Here is a 21,953-nt window from a genome sequence, read left to right as displayed (position 1 = left end):
CCAGAGTTGCATAAAGCTTGCAACTAACCCGGTGCTTCACAAACGCTCAAAACACATCGACACGAAATATCATTTCATCCGAGAACGAGTTGATGACAACTCAATCAAATTGATCTACACGCCAACAGATGAAATGGCAGCAGATCTTCTGACAAAATCTTTGCCACAGGAGAAAGTAGAACAACATCGAAAACAACTATTGTGCGAATCCAGATTCTTACCTAGCGGCAACAATCTGAGTGGGGGTATTGGAGCACAGAAAAGAACTTAGAAAATATCTTTTGAGCTTTAACAGCTTCAATCTCTAACGTGCCAAAACTCGTCCCGCCTCATCGGGGTTGTTGCGCTACAGTGTTCGTAATCCTGCTAACAGTATGTCAATATTGGCCTGACATATGCGGATATATAGGAGGAGAATTAAAACAATCAAAGTATTAGCACAGAGAGTCAAAAGCAAATATTCTTACCAGCACGTTTTTAAGCTGGCTTTTGTGGAGAAAACTTAAAAAAAATTGCGACCACTGAGCCAAAACGGACGGCTCTTTGGCAAGATCTTGCAAGATTATACATAAAGGTTCTAGAATCTTGTGGAAAAATTATCGCAACACCTTGCAAGGCAACCGTAATTTTTTCAAGACTCTTTCCAGATAACCTTTTTTTCCTAAAAAAAGAAGCAAAATGAACTTTGACAAATAACTTTATAGTTTCACAAGGAGTTCAATTCTGTGCACTCGCGAGTTAGCAAATAAGACAAAATAATTGCTTGACCAAAAAAAAAACTATATTTAAAAGATAATTTCAGGAGTTTTGATAACAGAGCGTCAATGTATGCCATCATAGATATCACAATACAGCTCTTCTAATGTGAAGTGCAGCAAAACATGAGATGACTAAGATTATGATAAACTTGAGATTAAGTTGCAGATTACAAAGGAACAGATCTTCCTGCTCAAATTAGTTGACAACTGACAGGCAACCAGATAGAGTGTTTTAAATTGTGCTGAATGCTGCACATTTTCCAATATTCAGTTGAACCATTTTACAAGCACACACTTTTTAATAAAATTAACTTTCATTAGATATTTTGTTTCAGAACTGAATCTAACAAATACACTTATCGGCTTGAAAAAATTGGATCAGGAAAATGACTGTGATGTAATTTTGTTACTTGTTCGATGTTTTTCTCGAGGAACTATTTTTGTAGCATTGTACAGAAAAAGTTTGAATAATACAATGTTTGTTTGAAATAATTTTTTTGCAAGCATTTTAAATTAGCCAAAAGTGCAAGAAAATTTTCGTGTCGTACTGTCTGATTTACTTAAATGTAACTAATAATGCAACTAATAATTTTGCGTATTTTTATACTAAGTTTGCCTTTCTTCCAAAAAACTTTACAAAGCACTGGAGCAAAGCAACTTATTCTGAATGTTCATTTTGTCTCGTTGTCACATGTCGATAGTGGCAATGAAATCATTGATGTGTTGAGTTATGTTCTCTACGAAAAAAAGTTTATCTCGTGAGACTCTTGCAAGTTTCTTGTAAGATAATTCTCTTCTTTATGAGACGGTTATCTCGCAAGAGTCTTGCAGGATGAGGTTTATCTTGTAGGATAACTGTCAGAGGCAAGAATCTTGCAGGACAACAGAAAGAGTTGGATCGGGAGATTTGATCATGGCAAATTAGAGAAACAAAGCTTTATTCTCTTTCCAAATTCATCTGCTGTTAAAAATAGTAGCATACAATCACTAGTAAACATATTTTCTTAAAACCAAATGAAGTTGAATAACTTTTACGATAAGGGATTTTCATCGACAACTCAGAAGTTCAAATATATTACAGGTTTTGAATTCCAAGAGCCTTCTAGACAATTTACTAATTTATGCCAACATTTATTTCATCGGCCAAAATTGATTGGACAGAAAAAAACAGACAGACACCTCACTGATCTTACTCCAACGTTTTTGGTTGAGAACAGCACAAGATATCTTTTTATGGAACCTTATGAAAGCAACACGTTTCATAATTCGTTAAATCTCATCTCAAACATGATACGCCAGAAATAATACTTTTGTGACCTTCCTTTGTAGAATTGTTTCTTCATTGTTTATTTAGTAAATGAAGTGCTCGACTTTTTGAGTGTGTTGGTGGTGGTGCTGTGTTGTGTGTAGCATACCTTAGTGATGAGATAAACTGGTCCCAGCAGGTTCCCATAGCGACTTCCGCACACACAGCAGAACACTTTAGACTTCAACACTCGACCCATTAGACGCAATTCCTCCATTTTGTAGTACCTAAACACAACACACATGTGCACAATCACGTGCAGAAAGTTCATAACCTGCTTAATGCATTTCTTCACATCGTCACACTATTAAAAAACCATAATTGATCATAATTCAGCTAAGTTCTTCAGCCTAACAATTGTCAAAAATAGAGCAAATGATCTTAACAGTTTGATCATTTCCGGTTGAAAGATTTGATAGTCGAATTTGGATCGACATTTGGTGTTGTGGAACTGTCTAGTTGATATTAATTGAGGTTGATGAAGGTCGCGTTCAGTTAGTTTTAATTGAGGTCAAATAAGTCCCATTGTTTTCCCAACAACCGATTAGGAGGGCTCAATGATTGTTTTATCTAAAGATTCACCAAAAAATTTTTTCATTGGATAATTTTCTCTTCGGAAAACGACACGTTACATTTTTATCCTGAGTGCATTGAAGATTTGAAATCTCGAACTTTTTTGATTTATAAAATAAAGTTCAACCATTGTAAAACCATCAGTCATAACAGCCATGAACTGCCAACCAAAATTCTAAATGTAAAGAAATCTTGTTACTGCTTAGAAAGCAAAGTGGAGACGTTAGAGAGACTAAATCAAAAGACCACAGAGTAACAGCAAGCACAGGTAGAACTCAGCAAACACAGCAAACCGAATAATTTTGGAGTTGTATTTTTAATATTAGATCAAATCCAGTTTTCCGTCTGCTGTCCGTCCATTAAAATAAAAAAGTGGCCAATATGACAAAATAATTCAGTAAATTAAACTGAAATGACATTTTTGGGCACCTATTGAGTTATTTTAGTTGAAAACGATCAGATATCAACAAAAAAGATTAAAAAATAGTTTTCAATAGCTCCCTGGGTAAAAAATTAGTCCTCATATTTTTAGACTCAGTCATATGACTTAAAAAAACAAAAACTGGCAACCTCAAGATTTCAATCAAAGTTTATGAAAATACTTTCCAGGAACACTAGAAACCATGAGTTTTACTTAGAAAACACATTATTAATTTGTTGAGTTTCAATTGACAGACTAGTCTTTAATTTCGATAAAGAAAAATGAAATAAAAATTAAGGACAGAGCCAAAGTACAATATGGATCCTTTTTCATCGGAAAAATCAACAGTGAGATTAAAACTGGCCTTGCTATTGTTTTAAGGTTGATCAAAACAGTCATTGTTCATATAAATGCCGAATACATACATTTGTAAAATTCATATCAGAAATTAATTATGCAGTTTTGATAAATATTGACCTCATTTAGCAAAAGGCCGCCAAATTGTTAGTTCTGGTGAACTTTCTTAAGAACCGGAGGTGCAAATAGCCTTAATCTGTTTAAAACAAAGATTTCATCCGTAGCTTTTATGTCTGCAGTACCCATTACTTCGGTCAAATTAGGCTTAAGAGGCATCTTTGGTGCAGTTCTAACCAAAATTGTACCCAATAGTGTTGGTTCAAACAGTTCAACATTTCTCTTATTTTTAAACGTAAAACCTATGGAACTATCTTTAGCAATTTTATCAGATTTTCAGCACTTCCTTAGCTCCTCGGAAAAATCGAACTAAAAAAATCTTCTAAATTTGATATCCTACAATTGACAGTTGACAAATGATACTACTCACAAGTCTCAACGAGGAATATATCGATCGGCGAAAATTGACTGAACAAAAAAAACAGTTGAGCATATAGTTACTCCCCCAATAAAATGGGTCGGAACAAAAATAGCGAGTAACATTCAGGTTCCACAATTTTTAGGCTGGCATTTCATATTCGTACAAATTCCGCTCATCTGACCAATGCATGAAATAGTGATATTTATCACATTTGCGGGCCGCAATTCTGTCCGGGTCGACGTTTCATCACAAATTTAAATAAAAAATGCGCCGAGTTGCAATGCATAATGCATTTGGCTGACCTTCTGTTTTTGAGAAATCGGTCCATCTGCAATGCGATGTTCTTGACGACTTCATCTCTCTCGCATGGTCTGATGGCTGCCTCTGAGAAGGTAGTCGCCTCCACTATATTACCCATGTCCAGGTTCTGACTAGAAACTGCTCGCCAGATGAGAGAGGGCGCGAAGAACATCAATGCTTGAGCTGGACAAAACACACGTTTTCAACGAAATTTAAAGATAAATAGTTCAGAATTGAAACGGCATGATTCAGTGTCGGTTTTGCAATTACTGTTTTACTCGGCTTCTCAGCTTTGCGTTTATGAGGAGCCACAATATGTTTTTCAACTTGGAAATGTTCATGCAAAATAGTCATCAATTTTACGTATTGCTTCCAAAATTGGGGAAACCTTATTGAGACCAATAATTGTCCTTCTGACCCAAAATTTGTGATCTTTGTTTGCCGGTGTCGATCATTGTTTCGGGAGCGAACATTTTCAGCTCTTCTGTTTTGATACTTTTTTCATCACATTCCGCTGATCATGCCAATTTTTATCAACTTAAAAAAGCGCCGCCGATAAAGCACATCAGGCAATTTTCTTTACTGCGTGTTTGAAGAAATTTAGGATGCATTATTTTCAAATGTCTTTCATGATTAAAATTTGATTAAACAGAGCGAACCTTAGGGTGTAAATATATTGGGATTGTCATTAGCTGTTAGTTTGTAGCACCTTCAATACTATTTGTCGTGTTATTAACTAAAGAATACAAACCAGCGCCACAATCAGTAGATTTTGGTTAGTGTTAGTTTATATAATTGTTTACAACTATTAGTTTAATTGTTCCTTTGTCGCCATATCCCACACCGCGAGGCCCTTTCACTTGTAATAAGACAAGTTTTAAGTTTTGTGGCAATTAAGAATCAATTAATTCAAATGGTCCACATTGTTGGCAGGGAACTTTGATCGTATTGAAAAAAAAACTGTCTAAAAACACACAAAAAGAGTTTTATGAGAAGTATGGTTTCTTGCCTTAACAAAAAAATTATTTTTTATTTTGGTTTGTGAATGCATGCATCCAATTAATTCTGTATCATTTTTTTAGTTTTCTTTGTGATTCTCACTCAGATGTCACATTTGACTAGTATCGAAAGAGAGCTTTTCTTTGGTTCAAAGTTTAGGACAGCTCTCCTTGGTTGAAAGGACCGAAAAAAATGGTTTCAAACGGAAGAAGTTGTCGGTACTTTCGGTTTGTTCGGAATTCTTGGTTTCGAACCTTAGTAAGATTTGATATGTTCGGTTTTAGAAGATTCGGTATCTAAACATAAGAGATCTTTGGTATATTCGGCATTTAAACATAAGAGAATGTTGGTGAGTTCGGTATTTAAAAATAAGAGATCGTCGGTATGTCTGGTTTTAGACGTAAGAAATTGTGGATTTTTTCCACAAGATATTTTGATTTTTCAATTATAATGTAGTTAAACGTTACAATAGTGATCTTTTTGCGAGAATTTCAAATTCACATCTAAGAGAAAACTCTGAAATAATGTCAAAAGTTACCGAAAATTTTTCTTCAGCTTGTTCATAAAACTAAAAGAACGAACATAAGTTTCTTGGTTAATTTTGAATTCAAAATTCTAATATACTTGCTGATTATTGGTTAGACTTCTGTTGGTTAGCTCGCATTCACTGAGTTTTGACATACTTTCTTGTAGTTTTCAAGCAAAGTGTTTAACGGTGGGTTACGTTTGATATCGAATATGCCTAACTTTTCTGCTTAATCTGCTGGACTAATCTGCTTTTAAAACGAAGATAAAAGTTTATGGTATTTCTGTCAACGATACCGAATTTCACGTAGGTTTAAAAAATAACCATACCTTTTCTCTTACGTTGGATGAAATTGTCGGTAATACCGAACAACAACGATGATGCCCACTAAAAATTGTAGGACCTTTTGTCGTTTTTGGCTTGAAAATCAGTTTGACAATTTGTGAACAATTCTAACTTACATTCACTTTCACAAATTTCGCTAATTTTTAAGGTAAATATAAAAGTACTCTCCATAAATGTTTGATTTCGAACATTCATATCAAATCTTGAAATATTTTCATAATTGAATTGTAAGGATAATGCTATGCAAAATTTATTTTAGGTAGTTTTGAGCAGTTAATTTCTGAGTTCTTCAGACACTAATTTTCAATTTTTTGAAATATCACTGCTGAAAGACGATCGAGTGCACTTCGACTATCATTTCAAAGAAATATCTGTTTTTACCATTGCTTGAAGTTTGGACATTTTAACACAATAAAAAATTGTACACTCTAAGGAATGCAAAATTTTCAGGTTTTCCGAAATTACTATCTGAAATTGTTTCGACTGTTGACCAAAACTGTTATTCTTATTCATGAAAATATTTTTTTGTCTATTTTTGCTTCGCATATGCTTGAATGGGATAGGCAATATTTGATGAAGCAGTTTTAGAATTTTAATATTAATGCATTTTTACGCATTAAACTTTATCAGTGCTACAATCTTTCAATGTAGAAAAACTTTGAATTAATTCTTAGTTATGTATACAACAATTCACAATATCAGCCAGTATAGAGCAGAAAAAGACTATAAGCTAACTTCATCAGACAAGTATGAACTGATAATTAGTCCAAGAATTTGTTCAATATTAAATTCGAATCACATTTAATTTTTCAGAAAAACATGGTAATTAAGAACATGGCAGCGTCAAAGTTGTACTTAAAATATGGAGATATTTGACCAATTTTTCTATATTATTGAACATTCTGTCTAGTCTCAAACGTGGGATGTATCCCACGCAATTTATGTGACAATTCGCTTCATAACTTCAATTTGACTTTTCTTTTTTTACCTCAGTTCTGTCAATGTTGTCAAAGTTCTATTCTACAATTTTCCGCTTTTAAATCAAACTATATCCTAATCACCTGCAATGACGAATATTTTGAATGCTGTTCGCTTAGCACCAACAAGAAAAGAACAAAAAGTATGGCCCTAACACTAACTCCTCTAATCACCTTGAAATTTATGTATGAACAACTAACCAACGCAATTGTTCGCAATTTTGTCCAGATAGAGATTTCCTACATCAGAAATTTCCAAACCTGCAAACTGGTTTTCTGTCCGTTCATTTAACACTCGTGGAACATTATCACTTTTCATAATATTTGCAATTCGCCTAGATAAATTATGTAGCAAGTAGCTAAACAGCTTTTGCAAAAATGTTCGTCAAATTTTAAATTTTGTTTGTTTTGTTCAGATTGCACTTTAGGCTTTTAAAATTAGAGACATTGTTAAAATGTAAACTTCAAAATAAAACTGACGCTTGATCATTCAATACTTGAATTTAGAATTTAACAAGGAGACTCGATAATGTGCACACGCAGATAATGTTCCGACCTAGCTCATCCACATTCTTTACTTAATTGATTACCAAATGATGAGGAGATAGAAAATTTACAAAAACATACATATCGTAAAACAAACCACTAATGGAATGAAATAATACCACTTTAGTGGGTCGATGAAACTTGCTGATGAGACTTCTTGAATAGACTATAATAAAAATCAAGTGACAAACATTAATTACGACCAAAATTCGGTGTCTATTTTTTGTTCGAAAAGTAAAATCAAACACGCATCCGATGAAACCTAAACATAACAAACCATACTGTGCTTCATTAGAAAATATATTGGACCTGTCCTCAATAGGACTGGGTGACAGTTCGACAAATAAAAACAAAAAGGGTTAAATTTCAAAAATAAGTTGTGTTTTTGAAAAAAATTAATTTCAATGTAATTAAAACCATTCTATATCAACAGAAAGAACTAAAATGTCCATTTATATCTCCATAAGAAGCAATTGAGACATATCATTATCAAGTTTACGTCATAAGACTCCTTGAAGTCAGTGAAGCCGTTAAAACCATAAGTTTGTCAATAAAAAAATTAAAATAGAAGAAATCAAAGAACATTCAAACCCAATGGGACAAGTCATTAATGTTATAAACTGAAAAGAAACCAACATTCCTATAAACTGTGCAAATATATAAAAATCACAAGTTTTTAATGAAATCTCGAAGTAGCAAAGCGAAAAACAAATGTTTGATGCTAAAATCCTTTTAAAGATTAAACTATAGCTCACTGGAAACTGGTTGCGACCTGTCTCTACAGACTTTACTAAACTTTACAAACTAAACTAAGAATTGACCGAAAACGATGTAACAATATGGCAAAATTTAAAAATCCAAAAAGATTTCAACTATTAGAAAAGGGTTAACTTGCAACACCTCAGGAAGAGAATTGGGCATGTTATTAATGAGAAAAAGTTGCAGGACTATAAAAAACAACAACCCAGGCAGAAGCCAAAATTTCACAAACAATTTTACAACATCAGACTCTTGAACGCACTATGATTAATTATAGGGTGTTATCTGCAGGAACTTTATATCATTTATTGCTTCTCATCTGAATAACAAAGGGTCTTCCTTACAAAAAGGTTTTTGAAAATTGAAAAACATCGAAACCTCGAAATTATTGTTCGTATTTAATTGTTTGAAGCCATCAGTCAAAACATATAAGCAACAGCGAATTTAATGTAGGAAACATTAAAAATAGTCGAGACTTCTTATTATGGAGGTTGGGTTACACGATTACAAAGTTGAGAGCAAAAAATTGACAGTTGATTTTTTTTATATTTTGTTTTTCAAAATTCTGTTGAGAAAAATTAAAACAATCAACTAAAGACTGAAATTGTTAAGTAGGAGTGAGAACTGGGTCTCACACCATACAACAAAAAGTATTCCACGAAATATATGAACATAATCACTTGCCACTTTTTTGAACCCTGAGCTTTCTTTCAACAATACTTTCTTTCAATTGGACCTATCAATAAAGCTAAAGTTCGAGAAAAAAACAAAATGAATCTATAAAATGTGCAGTTATAACTAAAACTCAAATATTTATCGAAAACAAGAAACCATTAGTTAATAATAAAGCCGTTTTAGGCACTATTTTAAAACTCACAGGAAATGCGTTTTGGCCTGTCTTTACTGATGATATTCCAGAGGTTGAGAGAAATAAAATAAAGTAGCCGCAAAGCTCAAAAATTCACGGATTTTTTCCTAAACGAATATATTAAAAGTCGAAAAATACATTAGATAACAACGGAACGCATTGTCTAGGCTCAATCATAGCTCACAAAGAATCCATGTGGATCTTTGATTGGCAAGACTATTTCATTTGACTAAAAGAAATATAACATTTGGAAGTAAAATGTAAGAAGCCAATAATTATTTACGAAAACATGTGCGAAAACATGTACGAAAACATGTACGAAAACCGTAAAAACCCTGAGCTTAACTATGAAACCAAAATATTATTTGAAATTCTTGTAAGTTATTAACATAAAAACTACAAATGCCAAAATATTATGAAATATAAGCCGCGCCCAAACAAAACCTCAAAAGTTTTTACTGCAAGGATCCACGTTGAGATCAAGATCAGCCCTGATTTTACTGCGCGTCTACAAAAACTCTTAACTGGTCAAAAGGTTGCAATAAGCATTACTTTATAAACAAATCTTCCAGTACATCAAATATGAAAAAAGCCTTTTTCTATATTTGTCAAAATTTTATTTGCAAATCTTGCAAAATTATAATTCCAGAAGCTCTTAAAGCCAGCGAGAGTACAACTAGATCTCTTTTTGTGCTTATGAAGTATATGTATGCAGCTTTTAGGAGTATAGGTCCAGCAAGATTAAAAAAGTGGGGCTACAAACACATTTTGTCCTATTTCTGACAGAAAGTTTGAATTTTGAAAAATTTAGCTTAAAATCTAGATAAAAAATTTTGATCAAACAATTCGACTGCCTTCCTCTATCTTTGAGCATTACAACAATGACACTGCAGTTAAGAACTTTCATTGAAATTAGCAAAGTTGGCGAAAAGTTGTTTTAAAAAATAAGGAGAATGTGAATAAAAACAACGCTATTCCATCTGCTATTCACAAAACTTAAAATCTCGATAACTCACTGTGAAAAACGAAAAACAAAAAATTTTTTGAATTTCTTATTCTACGCTGGGCGGGCTTTCTAATGATACCAGTCATAACTCTTTACGATGATTAAATCCTTCGCCAAGTTTGAATGAACAAAACGACCAATTTTAGTGTATATCTCCTCACCCCAGTAAAGTGCTTTGGAACAACAAAATTGCTCGGTAATGTGCTTCGCACATAAATTTCCCACCCCGCTATCAATATCCACAGTCTTGAAATGTTTGGCTACCAAAAGAAAGCGTCCAAAAACACTAAAGGAATGAATAGCGCCAAGTTAGATGGCCGATGAAACTTGTTGCTAATAGGACACACTAGAAAAAAATAATAAAAATCAAATAACAAAGATTAATTACGACAAGAACTCGATTTTTGTGTTCAAAAAAATAATTACAGCAAAAACAATTTCGCAGGAGAAAAAACCTAAACAAAAGAATAACCAATACTTCATTAGAATAGATATGGGACATCCTCAATGCGACTGGGTAACAGGTCGACACAAAAAAAAGCAAACAGGAGCGAACATATAAATTTTTTTCATTTTTTAAAAATGATAATTTTCAAAGTGATTACAACTATTAGATAGTAAATAAAATATACCAAATTGTCAAATTATATCTTCATAGGAAGAATTGAGGCTTGCCATTTTCCAGTGTTCGTCATACGACTACAAAAAAAACGGACGAATACCGGCAAAATTAAAAATTTGGTTAAATCTGAGTGAAGATGGCAGCGGAGCTGTTAAAATCAAAACTCTGTCAGTAAAATCATTAAACATAATGAATTGCGCAACTTTTGCAAAGCCAATGGGACCTACCAGTGATGTTCTGATTTGAAAAGAAAAGAAAAATCCGACGAAAATTACAAAGATATGGAAATCACAAACAATTTATGAACTCTTGCATTAACAAAGCCGACAAACAAACGGTTGAAACTCAAACCGTTTTAGAAATCTGACTATAGTTCACTGGAAACAAATTCCGACCTGTATCTACAGAGACTAAGCTACAAATCGACCAAAAAATGATTTTAAAAAGAGATAAGCTCAAAAGCCCAAATATTTTTTGAAAACAAATACATTCAAAAGTTATAGCAGACATCATATTTCAACTAAAACAGACGGATTAGTCTGCAGCATCTCAGAAAGGCAATTGCGCTTTTTATTAGGGAGACTTAGTTGCAAGGCTACAAAAAAAACCAAAACGTCACAAAAAATTATAAGACACAGTGTTCAAGGCACTATTAATATTAGATGTTATGATGTTATCTGCAGAAACTATGAGTCATCATCTGCTTCTCATCTGAACATCAAAGGGCCTTTCTTATAAAAAGACTGTGTGGAAATGACAACAAGAAGAAGCCCAAAAGGTGAACAGTATCGAAAACTTGAAAATTTTTGAAATTAAATGATCGAAGCCAAAAGTGAGAATATCCAAAAAGAGAATTTAATAATAAATGAACAAAAGTAGTTGACGCTTCTTTCTAATGAAGTTGGGTTACATGATGACAAAAATGACTACAAAAAAGCACAGTTGAAGAAAATTTTCATTTCTTTGAGCAAAATTTGTGTGAAAGTCATTAAAACATTTAGCTGTGAACTGAAATCTTTATACAGGTTCATTTATACGTAATTGAGACCCAACACTTTCAAGTATATGTTTGATATACAACAATGAAGACAAACACAGGTAAAAATAAAACAAAATTCTACTATGTTTTGCGAGAAAACTATGTCTCAGCCCATAAAAGCATAAATTTTTCAAGAGAAACAACTAACAATTTCATTTGTGTTTTTTTTCAAAGCTTTGGGTTTTTTGAGCTAAGCAGTTTTCGAATTAGACCTTCTACTTATGTGATAGTTAAACAATGAAACAAAATGAACATATAAAGCGTGCTATTGAGCTCACACCAAAAAAAATTGTGAACTCGTAGTATCAAAACGAACTAATCAATGGTTAAATACAACCATTGCAAGATATTATTTGATAATTGCCAGGAAATTTACTTTGGCCTGTCTTTACTGAGACTACACCAGAAGTCGAAAGGAATAAAATAAAATAGTGGAGAAGTTCAAAATTTCACCGATATCATCTGAAAACAAATATATTCATACTCATAAGAGACCTTAGATAACCACTGAAGGCATTGTATAGGTTTGCATCTTCAAATTTTGTTTTCAAAGCTTTCTCCGCACGTTTTTGTACGTAATTCTTCATTAATTGTTTGATACATCTTTTACTTAACTTTGGGAAGCTTCCTCACAATGTCCTCACTTCACTTTAGTTATTTGTGGAGTTTTCTCTACTGACTTAATGACATTGCTTAGTGGTTTGGTAATACATGTTAACGAGGTGACTTCCATTGGTAGTCATTTTGCGAGCTTATCAAAGTATTTGGTAAATATGAGAGAACATGCCATCCAATCGGGTGGATTTGGTAGCTCAACAAAGTCAAAACTTTTTTTTCTGATTGAAAAGATTAATTTTTTTCTGACTGGATTAGCCATTGCAATCGCTGATATTTCAAACCAAGTTAAACAACCCACTTGATTTATTCCCAACAATTTAAGGCAACATTTGATGTCTAGTGTGAAAGCTACATTTTGGAGAACAAATGAAGAGATAGAGAGAGAGAGAAAGTGGTTTCATAGGACCACATGCTTATTATATTTGTACTTGAAAAAGCGTTCCATTAATAATAATACCATTGACAATGATAAAAATAATAACAGCCGAAGAACGTAAATTAATGACAATTGAAAAGCAAATGGCACACCGTTTAGAATTAGCAGGCGCAGAATATGTTGCAACTTCTACTTAAATCAGAACTACAAAGATAGTAAATGAATGACTATGCAAGAATAATATGGAGCAGCTTCAGTACAGTTTCACGTTTTTGAAATCTCAAGCCAGTTAACAAATTATTGGGTTCTATTTTTTCTAGCTAAAATTAATTTGCAATCTATTCAACAATTTCATTTGTGTTTTTTTTTCAAAGCTTTGGGTTTTTTGAGCTAAGCAGTTTTCGAATTAGACCTTCCACTTATTTGATAGTTAAACAATGAAACAAAATGAACATATAAAGCGTGCTATTGAGCTCACACCAAAACAATTGTAAACTCGTAGTATCAAAACGAACTAATCAATGGTTAAATACAACCGTTGCAGGTATTATTTGATAACTGTCAGGAAATTTACTTTGGCCTGTCTTTACTGAGACTACACCAGAAGTCGAAAGGAATAAAATAAAATAGTGGAGAAGTTCAAAATTTCACCGATATCATCTGAAAACAAATATATTCATACTCATAAGAGACCTTAGATAACCACTGAAGGCATTGTATAGGTTTGCATCTTCAAATTTTGTTTTCAAAGCTTTCTCCGCACGTTTTTGTACGTAATTCTTCATTAATTGTTTGATACATCTTTTACTTAACTTTGGGAAGCTTCCTCACAATGTCCTCACTTCACTTTAGTTATTTGTGGAGTTTTCTCTACTGACTTAATGACATTGCTTAGTGGTTTGGTAATACATGTTAACGAGGTGACTTCCATTGGTAGTCATTTTGCGAGCTTATCAAAGTATTCGGTAAATATGAGAGAACATGCCATCCAATCGGGTGGATTTGGTAGCTCAACAAAGTCAAAACTTTTTTTTCTGATTGAAAAGATTAATTTTTTTCTGACTGGATTAGCCATTGCAATCGCTGATATTTCAAACCAAGTTAAACAACCCACTTGATTTATTCCCAAAAATTTAAGGCAACATTTGATGTCTAGTGTGAAAGCTACATTTTGGAGAACAAATGAAGAGATAGAGAGAGAGAGAGAAAGTGGTTTCATAGGACCACATGCTTTTTATATTTGTACTTGAAAAAGCGTTCCATTAATAATAATACCATTGACAATGATAAAAATAATAACAGCCGAAGAACGTAAATTAATGACAATTGAAAAGCAAATGGCACACCGTTTAGAATTAGCAGGCGCAGAATATGTTGCAACTTCTACTTAAATCAGAACTACAAAGATAGTAAATGAATGACTATGCAAGAATAATATGGAGCAGCTTCTGTACAGTTTCACGTTTTTGAAATCTCAAGCCAGTTAACAAATTATTGGGTTCTATTTTTTCTAGCTAAAATTAATTTGCAATCTATTCAAGAATTTCATTTGTGTTTTTTTTTTCAAAGCTTTGGGTTTTTTGAGCTAAGCAGTTTTCGAATTAGACCTTCCACTTATTTGATAGTTAAACAATGAAACAAAATGAACATATAAAGCGTGCTATTGAGCTCACACCAAAACAATTGTAAACTCGTAGTATCAAAACGAACTAATCAATGGTTAAATACAACCGTTGCAGATATTATTTGATAACTGTCAGGAAATTTACTTTGGCCTGTCTTTACTGAGACTACACCAGAAGTCGAAAGGAATAAAATAAAATAGTGGAGAAGTTCAAAATTTCACCGATATCATCTGAAAACAAATATATTCATACTCATAAGAGACCTTAGATAACCACTGAAGGCATTGTATAGGTTTGCATCTTCAAATTTTGTTTTCAAAGCTTTCTCCGCACGTTTTTGTACGTAATTCTTCATTAATTGTTTGATACATCTTTTACTTAACTTTGGGAAGCTTCCTCACAATGTCCTCACTTCACTTTAGTTATTTGTGGAGTTTTCTCTACTGACTTAATGACATTGCTTAGTGGTTTGGTAATACATGTTAACGAGGTGACTTCCATTGGTAGTCATTTTGCGAGCTTATCAATGTGTACGTTAAATATGAGAGAACATGCCATCCAATCGGGTGGATTTGGTAGCTCAACAAAGTCAAAACTTTTTTTTCTGATTGAAAAGATTAATTTTTTTCTGACTGGATTAGCCATTGCAATCGCTGATATTTCAAACCAAGTTAAACAATCCACTTGATTTATTCCCAACAATTTAAGGCAACATTTGATGTCTAGTGTGAAAGCTACATTTTGGAGAACAAATGAAGAGATAGAGAGAGAGAAAAACTGGTTTCATAGGACCACATGCTTATTATATTTGTACGTAAAAAAGCGTTCCATTAATAATAATACCATTGACAATAATAAAAATAATAACAGCCGAAGAACGTAAATTAATGACAGGTGAAAAGCAAATGGCACACTGTTTAGAAATAGAAGGCGCAGAATATGTTGCAACTTCTACTTAAATCAGAATTACAAAGATAGTAAATGAATGAGTATGCAAGAATAATATGGAGCAGCTTCCGTACAGTTTCACGTTTTTGAAATCTCAAGCCAGCTAACAAATTATTGGGTTCTATTTTTTCTACCTAACATTAATTTGCAATCTTTTAGTGATGAATTAAGTTTTGTAAAAAGTAAAAGCCAGGTTAAAAATGCCTAAATTTTTCACCGACTGAAATTAATTTGAGCATTTAATTTCATTGTTCGACAAGCAAATAGCAAACAAAATCAAACCGAGAAAATAATATTTGTAGATTAAATTTTAAATCTGTTCGTTTTAGTTCTTTTTTTGGGCCAAAAAATTAATTGTTTTATTACAGACAATTGTCCAATTTGTTTTTTTTTGTATAACTTTTGGAGAAAAAAACAGCTTTTCAGACAAATCAGAAATCACTTCTGTATTGTGTGTGGAATTTTTCATTGCCTCTGTTGTTTTGTTGTTACCGAACATTTTAACTTGATGTTTTTGCTCAGTGGAATTGCTCAGCTTTCATACTTTTCCGAGAAATTGTTAAAATTGGTTGTTGTTTTCTCGTGTATCAGCCTTCGACTTCATGCTGGAGGTCTGCTCTCTCTCCGGTTGCCTCTGCTGTAGTTTGTGTGACGTTTCTTGTACCTATCAAAGTTTGATGTTTCTATCCACGTTCTAAGATTTTTACATTGTCTGTTTCCGTTTTCTTCTGGTTTGCCTTTGCAGGTATTTTCGCTGTTTTTTCCTTGACGCAGTAGTGTAAACCTTCACACAAAACCGACAGGGAATTTCTTTGATTGGTTTTCGACGCAATTATACCGGTATACTGCATCTGGTTGTTCCGAGGGTTTGCCCGGATCGATGTGTCACCGCTAAAAATCGCTAAAAGATGTAAGATTTGCGGTGAATTTCAGAAACAGGGTAAGATTTGCGTTCAATGCGATGAATGCGGTGGAAATAACTTTTAAGCGGTGAAAAAAATTTTTTCACCGCCTAAGCGGTGAAAAAAAATTTTCACCGCTACCGGCAGAATGTGGCGGAAAAATTTTTTTTATCGCTACCAGCAGAATGCGGTGAAAAAAAAATTTTAACCACTAAAATTGCAAATATTACAAATATTCACCGCGCTAATTTCAACGCATGTCTTAAATTCGAGAGGAAATAGCAGTGACATCAGTGAGAGATGGCGCAGTAGACTTAGAAGTTTTTGGCACGCAGGAGGTGAGTGGTTCGAACTCGTGTACGGCAGTTTATTTTTGGTAAGAAATCCAATGAATGCGGTGAAAAAAATGTCACCGCAAAAAACCGCAAAAATTCACCGCATTCAATGCTAAAAGATGCGGGCGCTTTGCGGTGAAAAAAGATTTTTTTTCACCACTATTCACCGCTAATCTTACATTATTTTATGACCAAACCTCGACCCGGGTGGCTGGATCACTTCCATCTGTTTTGGTACTCACACTTATACGTGATGACAGATCCATTTTTTGCACGGGTTGGGAGAGGTCTTTGACTTGCAGGTTGTTGAAAATCTTTGGGCGGCTACTCCATTGTCACTCTTTCTGCTCCCAGGAAGTGGAAAAGTCAGTGGACGATTTCATTTTCCCTTTCCTTGGCCCTCGGATTCTCTTTGACGCACAGGATTTTCCTCCGTTTGCTGTCCACTTATGGCAAATGTGAGGCGGCATACTTCACAATTGATTGTTGCTGCTTAAATTTCGAGCCTCTTTTGCGTATATTTAATATTTTAATATTTAGAGACTTTCTTCTTTTTGCTCGAAAGAAGAGGAACTTTGTTATGGACTAAAAAATTGTGTCATTCGGTAGTCATTACTGGAGTCTTTATGTTACGCTTGTTTAATCCGGGGATGACAGTCCTATGCGAATGAATTCAAATTTAAAAACTAGCGAAGTATGCATTAGTTTGTTGTTTCACTTGTGGGTGGAAAAAGTTACCGAAAGATTGTTTTTTAAATACCAAAATTGGTTTAGTTTTGTACACATGGAGGAGGAGATGAATCAGATTGGAGAAAAGTCATTCCCAATAACTTACCAACTAGCATGATGGGTACCCACTGGTAGTACTTAATCTCGTACCCATGGGTGACCCTCTTTGTGAGTGAGGCTGGGATCCCTATTGGCAGGTGGTATGTATTGCTCACCCAGCAGTAAGTGTCAGTGTACTGCACCCACTGGGCGGGGAAGTTGGGCGGAGTCCAGCAGTCGATTGGGTCTCCCACGTACTAAACAGACGGAGGGTTATAAGCCCAGGGGGAGGGGAAGAGTGGTGGGTTGGTTGGGTCAGGTTAGATCCACCTTTTCTCAAATAGTGACCGCAATTGGCACTCACCATTTTAATTGTTTTGAAACCAATACACTTTTGATAATCCAAGTGAACAAGACTAATCCTTTGGGATATTTTTAACAATTGTGTTCTTTTTGCATAGGGGGCTATTCTTGAATTGAATTTAATCGAGCGATTTTTTAACCAATCAGAGACGACTAAGGACGTTCCACATATGCGCATACAATGTTAAACTGAATGGAATAGAAAACGCCATGCTAGGTTAATTAGCCAAACTGGATTTAAACTGGAAGACTGAAAAAAAATCCAACTCGGGTGCCGGGTTGGTGGGTGCGCTTCGCATGAGAAGCATGACCGTGAACAGCAGTCGGCAATTGCGTTAAAACTGATATTCGGCTCTCTAAGCAGTAGTCCGAGTAATATTGTGGTAAAATATAACACAGAAGGGGCGCAATTCTCTACTAGGGACCAAAGGGGGGCAATTGTTGAAAAGATCAACCTTTGGGCTAAAAATCGGGTTTGAACATTGCTAAGTAATATTTATAGGAAAATTTAGGGCTAAAAATTGTGCCCTGCAAAGTTGGCTGATAGCGACGGTATTGACATCAATAGAAAATGACAAAGATTTAAAAACTCATTGGTTAGCACAAATCAAGTTTGCAAAATAAGATGCATGAATGACCCAAAAACTTTTTCAAACCAGTTAACAGCATTTGAATTTTTAACTTGCCTTCGCGAGAACTGAAATTCTGTACTCAGTCAACTTTAGCTGCTCTGTTGGAAATTATCAGTACGTCCGGTTTAAAGTAAACAAAAACAATAAAGGCTCTTACGTTTTGCTGTTCGGTTTTGTCCTTATCTTCTCTAATCAAACGTTGTAAATGGTTACGTTTGGCACTCTTACAGATGTGCAGAAAGTTTCAATTTATTTCACACGAAAAAGGTTTGTTTGAAGAAAACGTGTTCCTTATTATCAAATTACATTATGAGGATACCAGCTGAATCTCTATAACAATTCAATTTAATTGCTGTATTTTCGAATCTAATGTGTATCAATGGCATCAAATCTTTCCAAAAAGAATTGACGACAGGTTAAAGAAGGAATTTCAATAGCTTTGCAAAGCTCCCAAAAGAAGTTTAATTGAAGTAGGAGGGATTAAACGTCTTTCACAAGATCCGACATTATCACAAACAAAAAACTAAGAATTTTGTACTGAAATTGGACAATTTATACATCTCTTAAAACAAATTTACAAACGATCTTTTGCAGTTTTCGAAAAAAGCATGCAGGAAATTTCATGTTTTACAACCAAACTCTTCTTTTGGGTTAACAGCTCAGTAGATTCAATTGCATTTATATCCATCTATAAAGTTGCATTAGATGAACTGCTGCCCGGGTCGAAGAAAAGTCGGAAAAGTATGTAAGATAAGCGGCGAAAATTTGATTTTTTTCTCCGCAAATTTTGTACACAATTTTGCGGTGAAAAGTGGTGAAATTAAGTAACTTCCTCTCTATAGTAAGCGTTGAACTAGTAAAAAGCCTCCAATTTTCCCCGCACTTTCTAGGGTTTGAACCTTTCACCTTCTGCAAGTTATCCACGTCTTCGTCCACTGCGCCATCTCTCACTAACGTCTAGTATTTTTGTTTTGAATATAAATCAATTTCACTCTACTTTCTGTAAAACATGCGAGGTAAATTTTGTAAGATTTGAGACATTTAGCGATGAAATTACATATCTTAGCGATGAAATTTTGTATATTTCACCGCTTACTCTAGTGGTGAAATTAAATAAATTCACCCTTTAGAAAAGAGTGTCAAAAAGATGTAAGGTTAAAGGGTGGGGGGGGCTTAAATCTAATAATTCTTCTCTTACTCCCCATTAATTTCACCGCATTAACTGCTGATCTCCCACAATTTCAACACTTTCTAAGCGGTTATACTAAGTAAGTTCACCAATAAGTTAAGCGGTGAATTTATGTAATTTGATTGCAATCACCGCTTATTTACATAAAATATGTAAATCCACCGCTAAAACCAGCGGTGACATTAAATAGTTTCACCGCTACCAGCGATAAAGTTTTTTTTCACCGCATTAACCGAATGATTTATGTAGTTTCACTGCATTCACCGCTTACGTTGCAAAATTTTCCGCATTCACCGCTTATCTTACTTAATTTTGCTTTAAATGGCGATGACATCTCGACCCGGGCGTGGACGTTGCAACAAATAAACTGAGGTAAACACCAGTACGTGATTACATCTCAAAAAATGATTCAGTCACGGAACATTTGATGGAAACAAATGTCCGATATCTCTCTCTCTCTCTCTCTCTCTCTCTCTCTTTCTTTCTCTCTCTCTCTCTCTCTCTCTCTAATATATATATATATATATATATATATATATATATATATATATATATATATAAATGACACTCCAATCGTTCATATTAGTATTAATATTTTTACCGAAATTTTGTTCTTTTACATTAGCTCCGAAATATTTATTTTTATCATTTCCATATCACGTGACAACCTTGGCAAAAAATCATATGATGAAGTTTTAAACCAATTTATATTACACATGAAATAATTATAACAATATAATAACACACTATGAGTAAATGATGTATGGTAATTTGCAGTCAGCAAAATATGCTCCATAATTTTTCGAGAAGAAGTCGCAATCCTGTGTGGCTCTCTCACTATCTCTAATACAACTGATTCCATTTTTCTTTCACTTTAAATGAAATCCAAATCTATCAGCAGCTACCATTTTCGGGTTTACTATGTAGGAACTCCACACGCAAAGATGGGGGCCACATTTCGCCACAAGTAATTCCATTTCGATAATTTTTTTCAAAAGATAACAAAGTTGACCCTATCTGTCTCCATTTTAAGACATTAAAATTTAATGTCAATTTCAAGTTTTTCTAACAATTAATTATTAAGTTGCTAGCAATTCAAGAAGGAGTGTCCGACTCTTCAACTGGCTTACCACAGGAGACGAGAGAACTGGCAATCAACAAGACGAGACAGATTTCGTTTCCAAATTACAATCGGATCCATACACTATACTCCAAATAAGGAAGACAAACTTTATTAAAACTCAATGATACGTGCAAAGGGATAAAAACTACGGCAAATGGGTGTGCTCGGCAATCAATTTCGTCATATTTGAAACTCGCTCCACTTTTTAACAGTGAAAAGAATACCACTTATGCTTACTGTGTGATTATCTGTTTGTATACCCGAGTTGGTTCATAACATTCAACAATGCAAATTATATCACTAGGCCACAATAATGATACAAACGAGTTAACAGACTTACAAATTATTTGCAGTAAAAGCATTGTAACCCGGTGCTTTATTCTCGCTAAATTTCGTTATAGATCGTCCAAAATTTTATCTTAACCATAGAGGATAACTTTGTCGATAACTGCAAGAAGTTTGTGGCGGTAAACAAATGTCTTTTGCGTGCCTCTATCAAAAGAAGAATAAAATTGAAGAGCACCAGGAGAAAAGAAAGATAAACAGAACTGGTTGATGGAGAGCCGGGGAACAAGATGCTAACTTTGTCGATAACTGCAAGAAGTTTCTGGCGGTAAACAAATGTCTTTTGCGTGCCTTTAACAAAGGAAGAATAAAATGGAAGAACACCAGGAGAAAAGAAAGATAAGCAGAACTGGTTGACGGATAGTGGGGAACATGATGCTCCTGTGTACGAAACAGTGTCGTTGAAGCAAGCGAAAAAAAAGCGTTGACACAACAAAGGCGCTTGACTTTTGCGCTACAGCAGTTTTTCCTAACAAAAGACCCGCCGAATCGCAAAAAGTTTTGTTTAGAATGAAATATCACTGCACAACAGAAAAACGCTCAGTGTGAGCCGAAAACTTGCCTTCAAGGGAAAACAAAAATTCTGATCCGATGGAAGACATTAGCTATTAAAATTAAAAACTGCAGTTATAATAATTTTATATTCCATCCTACGTCAAAAATGTTTTCAGAGCATCTTTCGCTGGAAACCAAATAATCAAGTTCCGGTCAATTGAGGTGCGAAAAGAAATTTTTAACCAAATTAGCGGACCTGGTCAGCAGAGGTGAGCTAACATTCATTGTGGCGTCAATTTTTGGGTCATCACAAGCAAACTTGAGGGAAAATGACCAGCGTTCAGCTTATTGCTG

At 34.1% G+C, this 21,953-nt stretch overlaps 1 protein-coding gene across 1 annotated transcript in view; it reads right to left on the bottom strand.

Moving 5' to 3' along the window:
* Nucleotides 1–21,953, bottom strand: part of LOC142344110 (innexin unc-9-like) — a 134,031-nt gene that overhangs the window by 86,236 nt on the left and 25,842 nt on the right. Inside the window, exons 2-4 of the mRNA XM_075395607.1 lie at nt 17,520–17,709; nt 4,196–4,376; nt 2,174–2,291 (exon numbers count right to left, since the gene is read on the bottom strand). Of these exons, the coding sequence (XP_075251722.1) occupies nt 2,174–2,291; nt 4,196–4,376; nt 17,520–17,709 (489 nt within the window). The remainder of the gene's footprint in view (nt 1–2,173; nt 2,292–4,195; nt 4,377–17,519; nt 17,710–21,953) is intronic.

The sequence above is a fragment of the Convolutriloba macropyga genome, chromosome 8 (assembly GCF_964194025.1).
Source record: "Convolutriloba macropyga chromosome 8, txConMacr16.3, whole genome shotgun sequence".
NCBI classification, from domain to species: Eukaryota; Metazoa; Xenacoelomorpha; order Acoela; family Convolutidae; genus Convolutriloba; species Convolutriloba macropyga.
The sequence above is the reverse complement of the archived record's forward strand: the minus strand, read 5'-3'. Positions and strand labels throughout refer to the sequence as shown.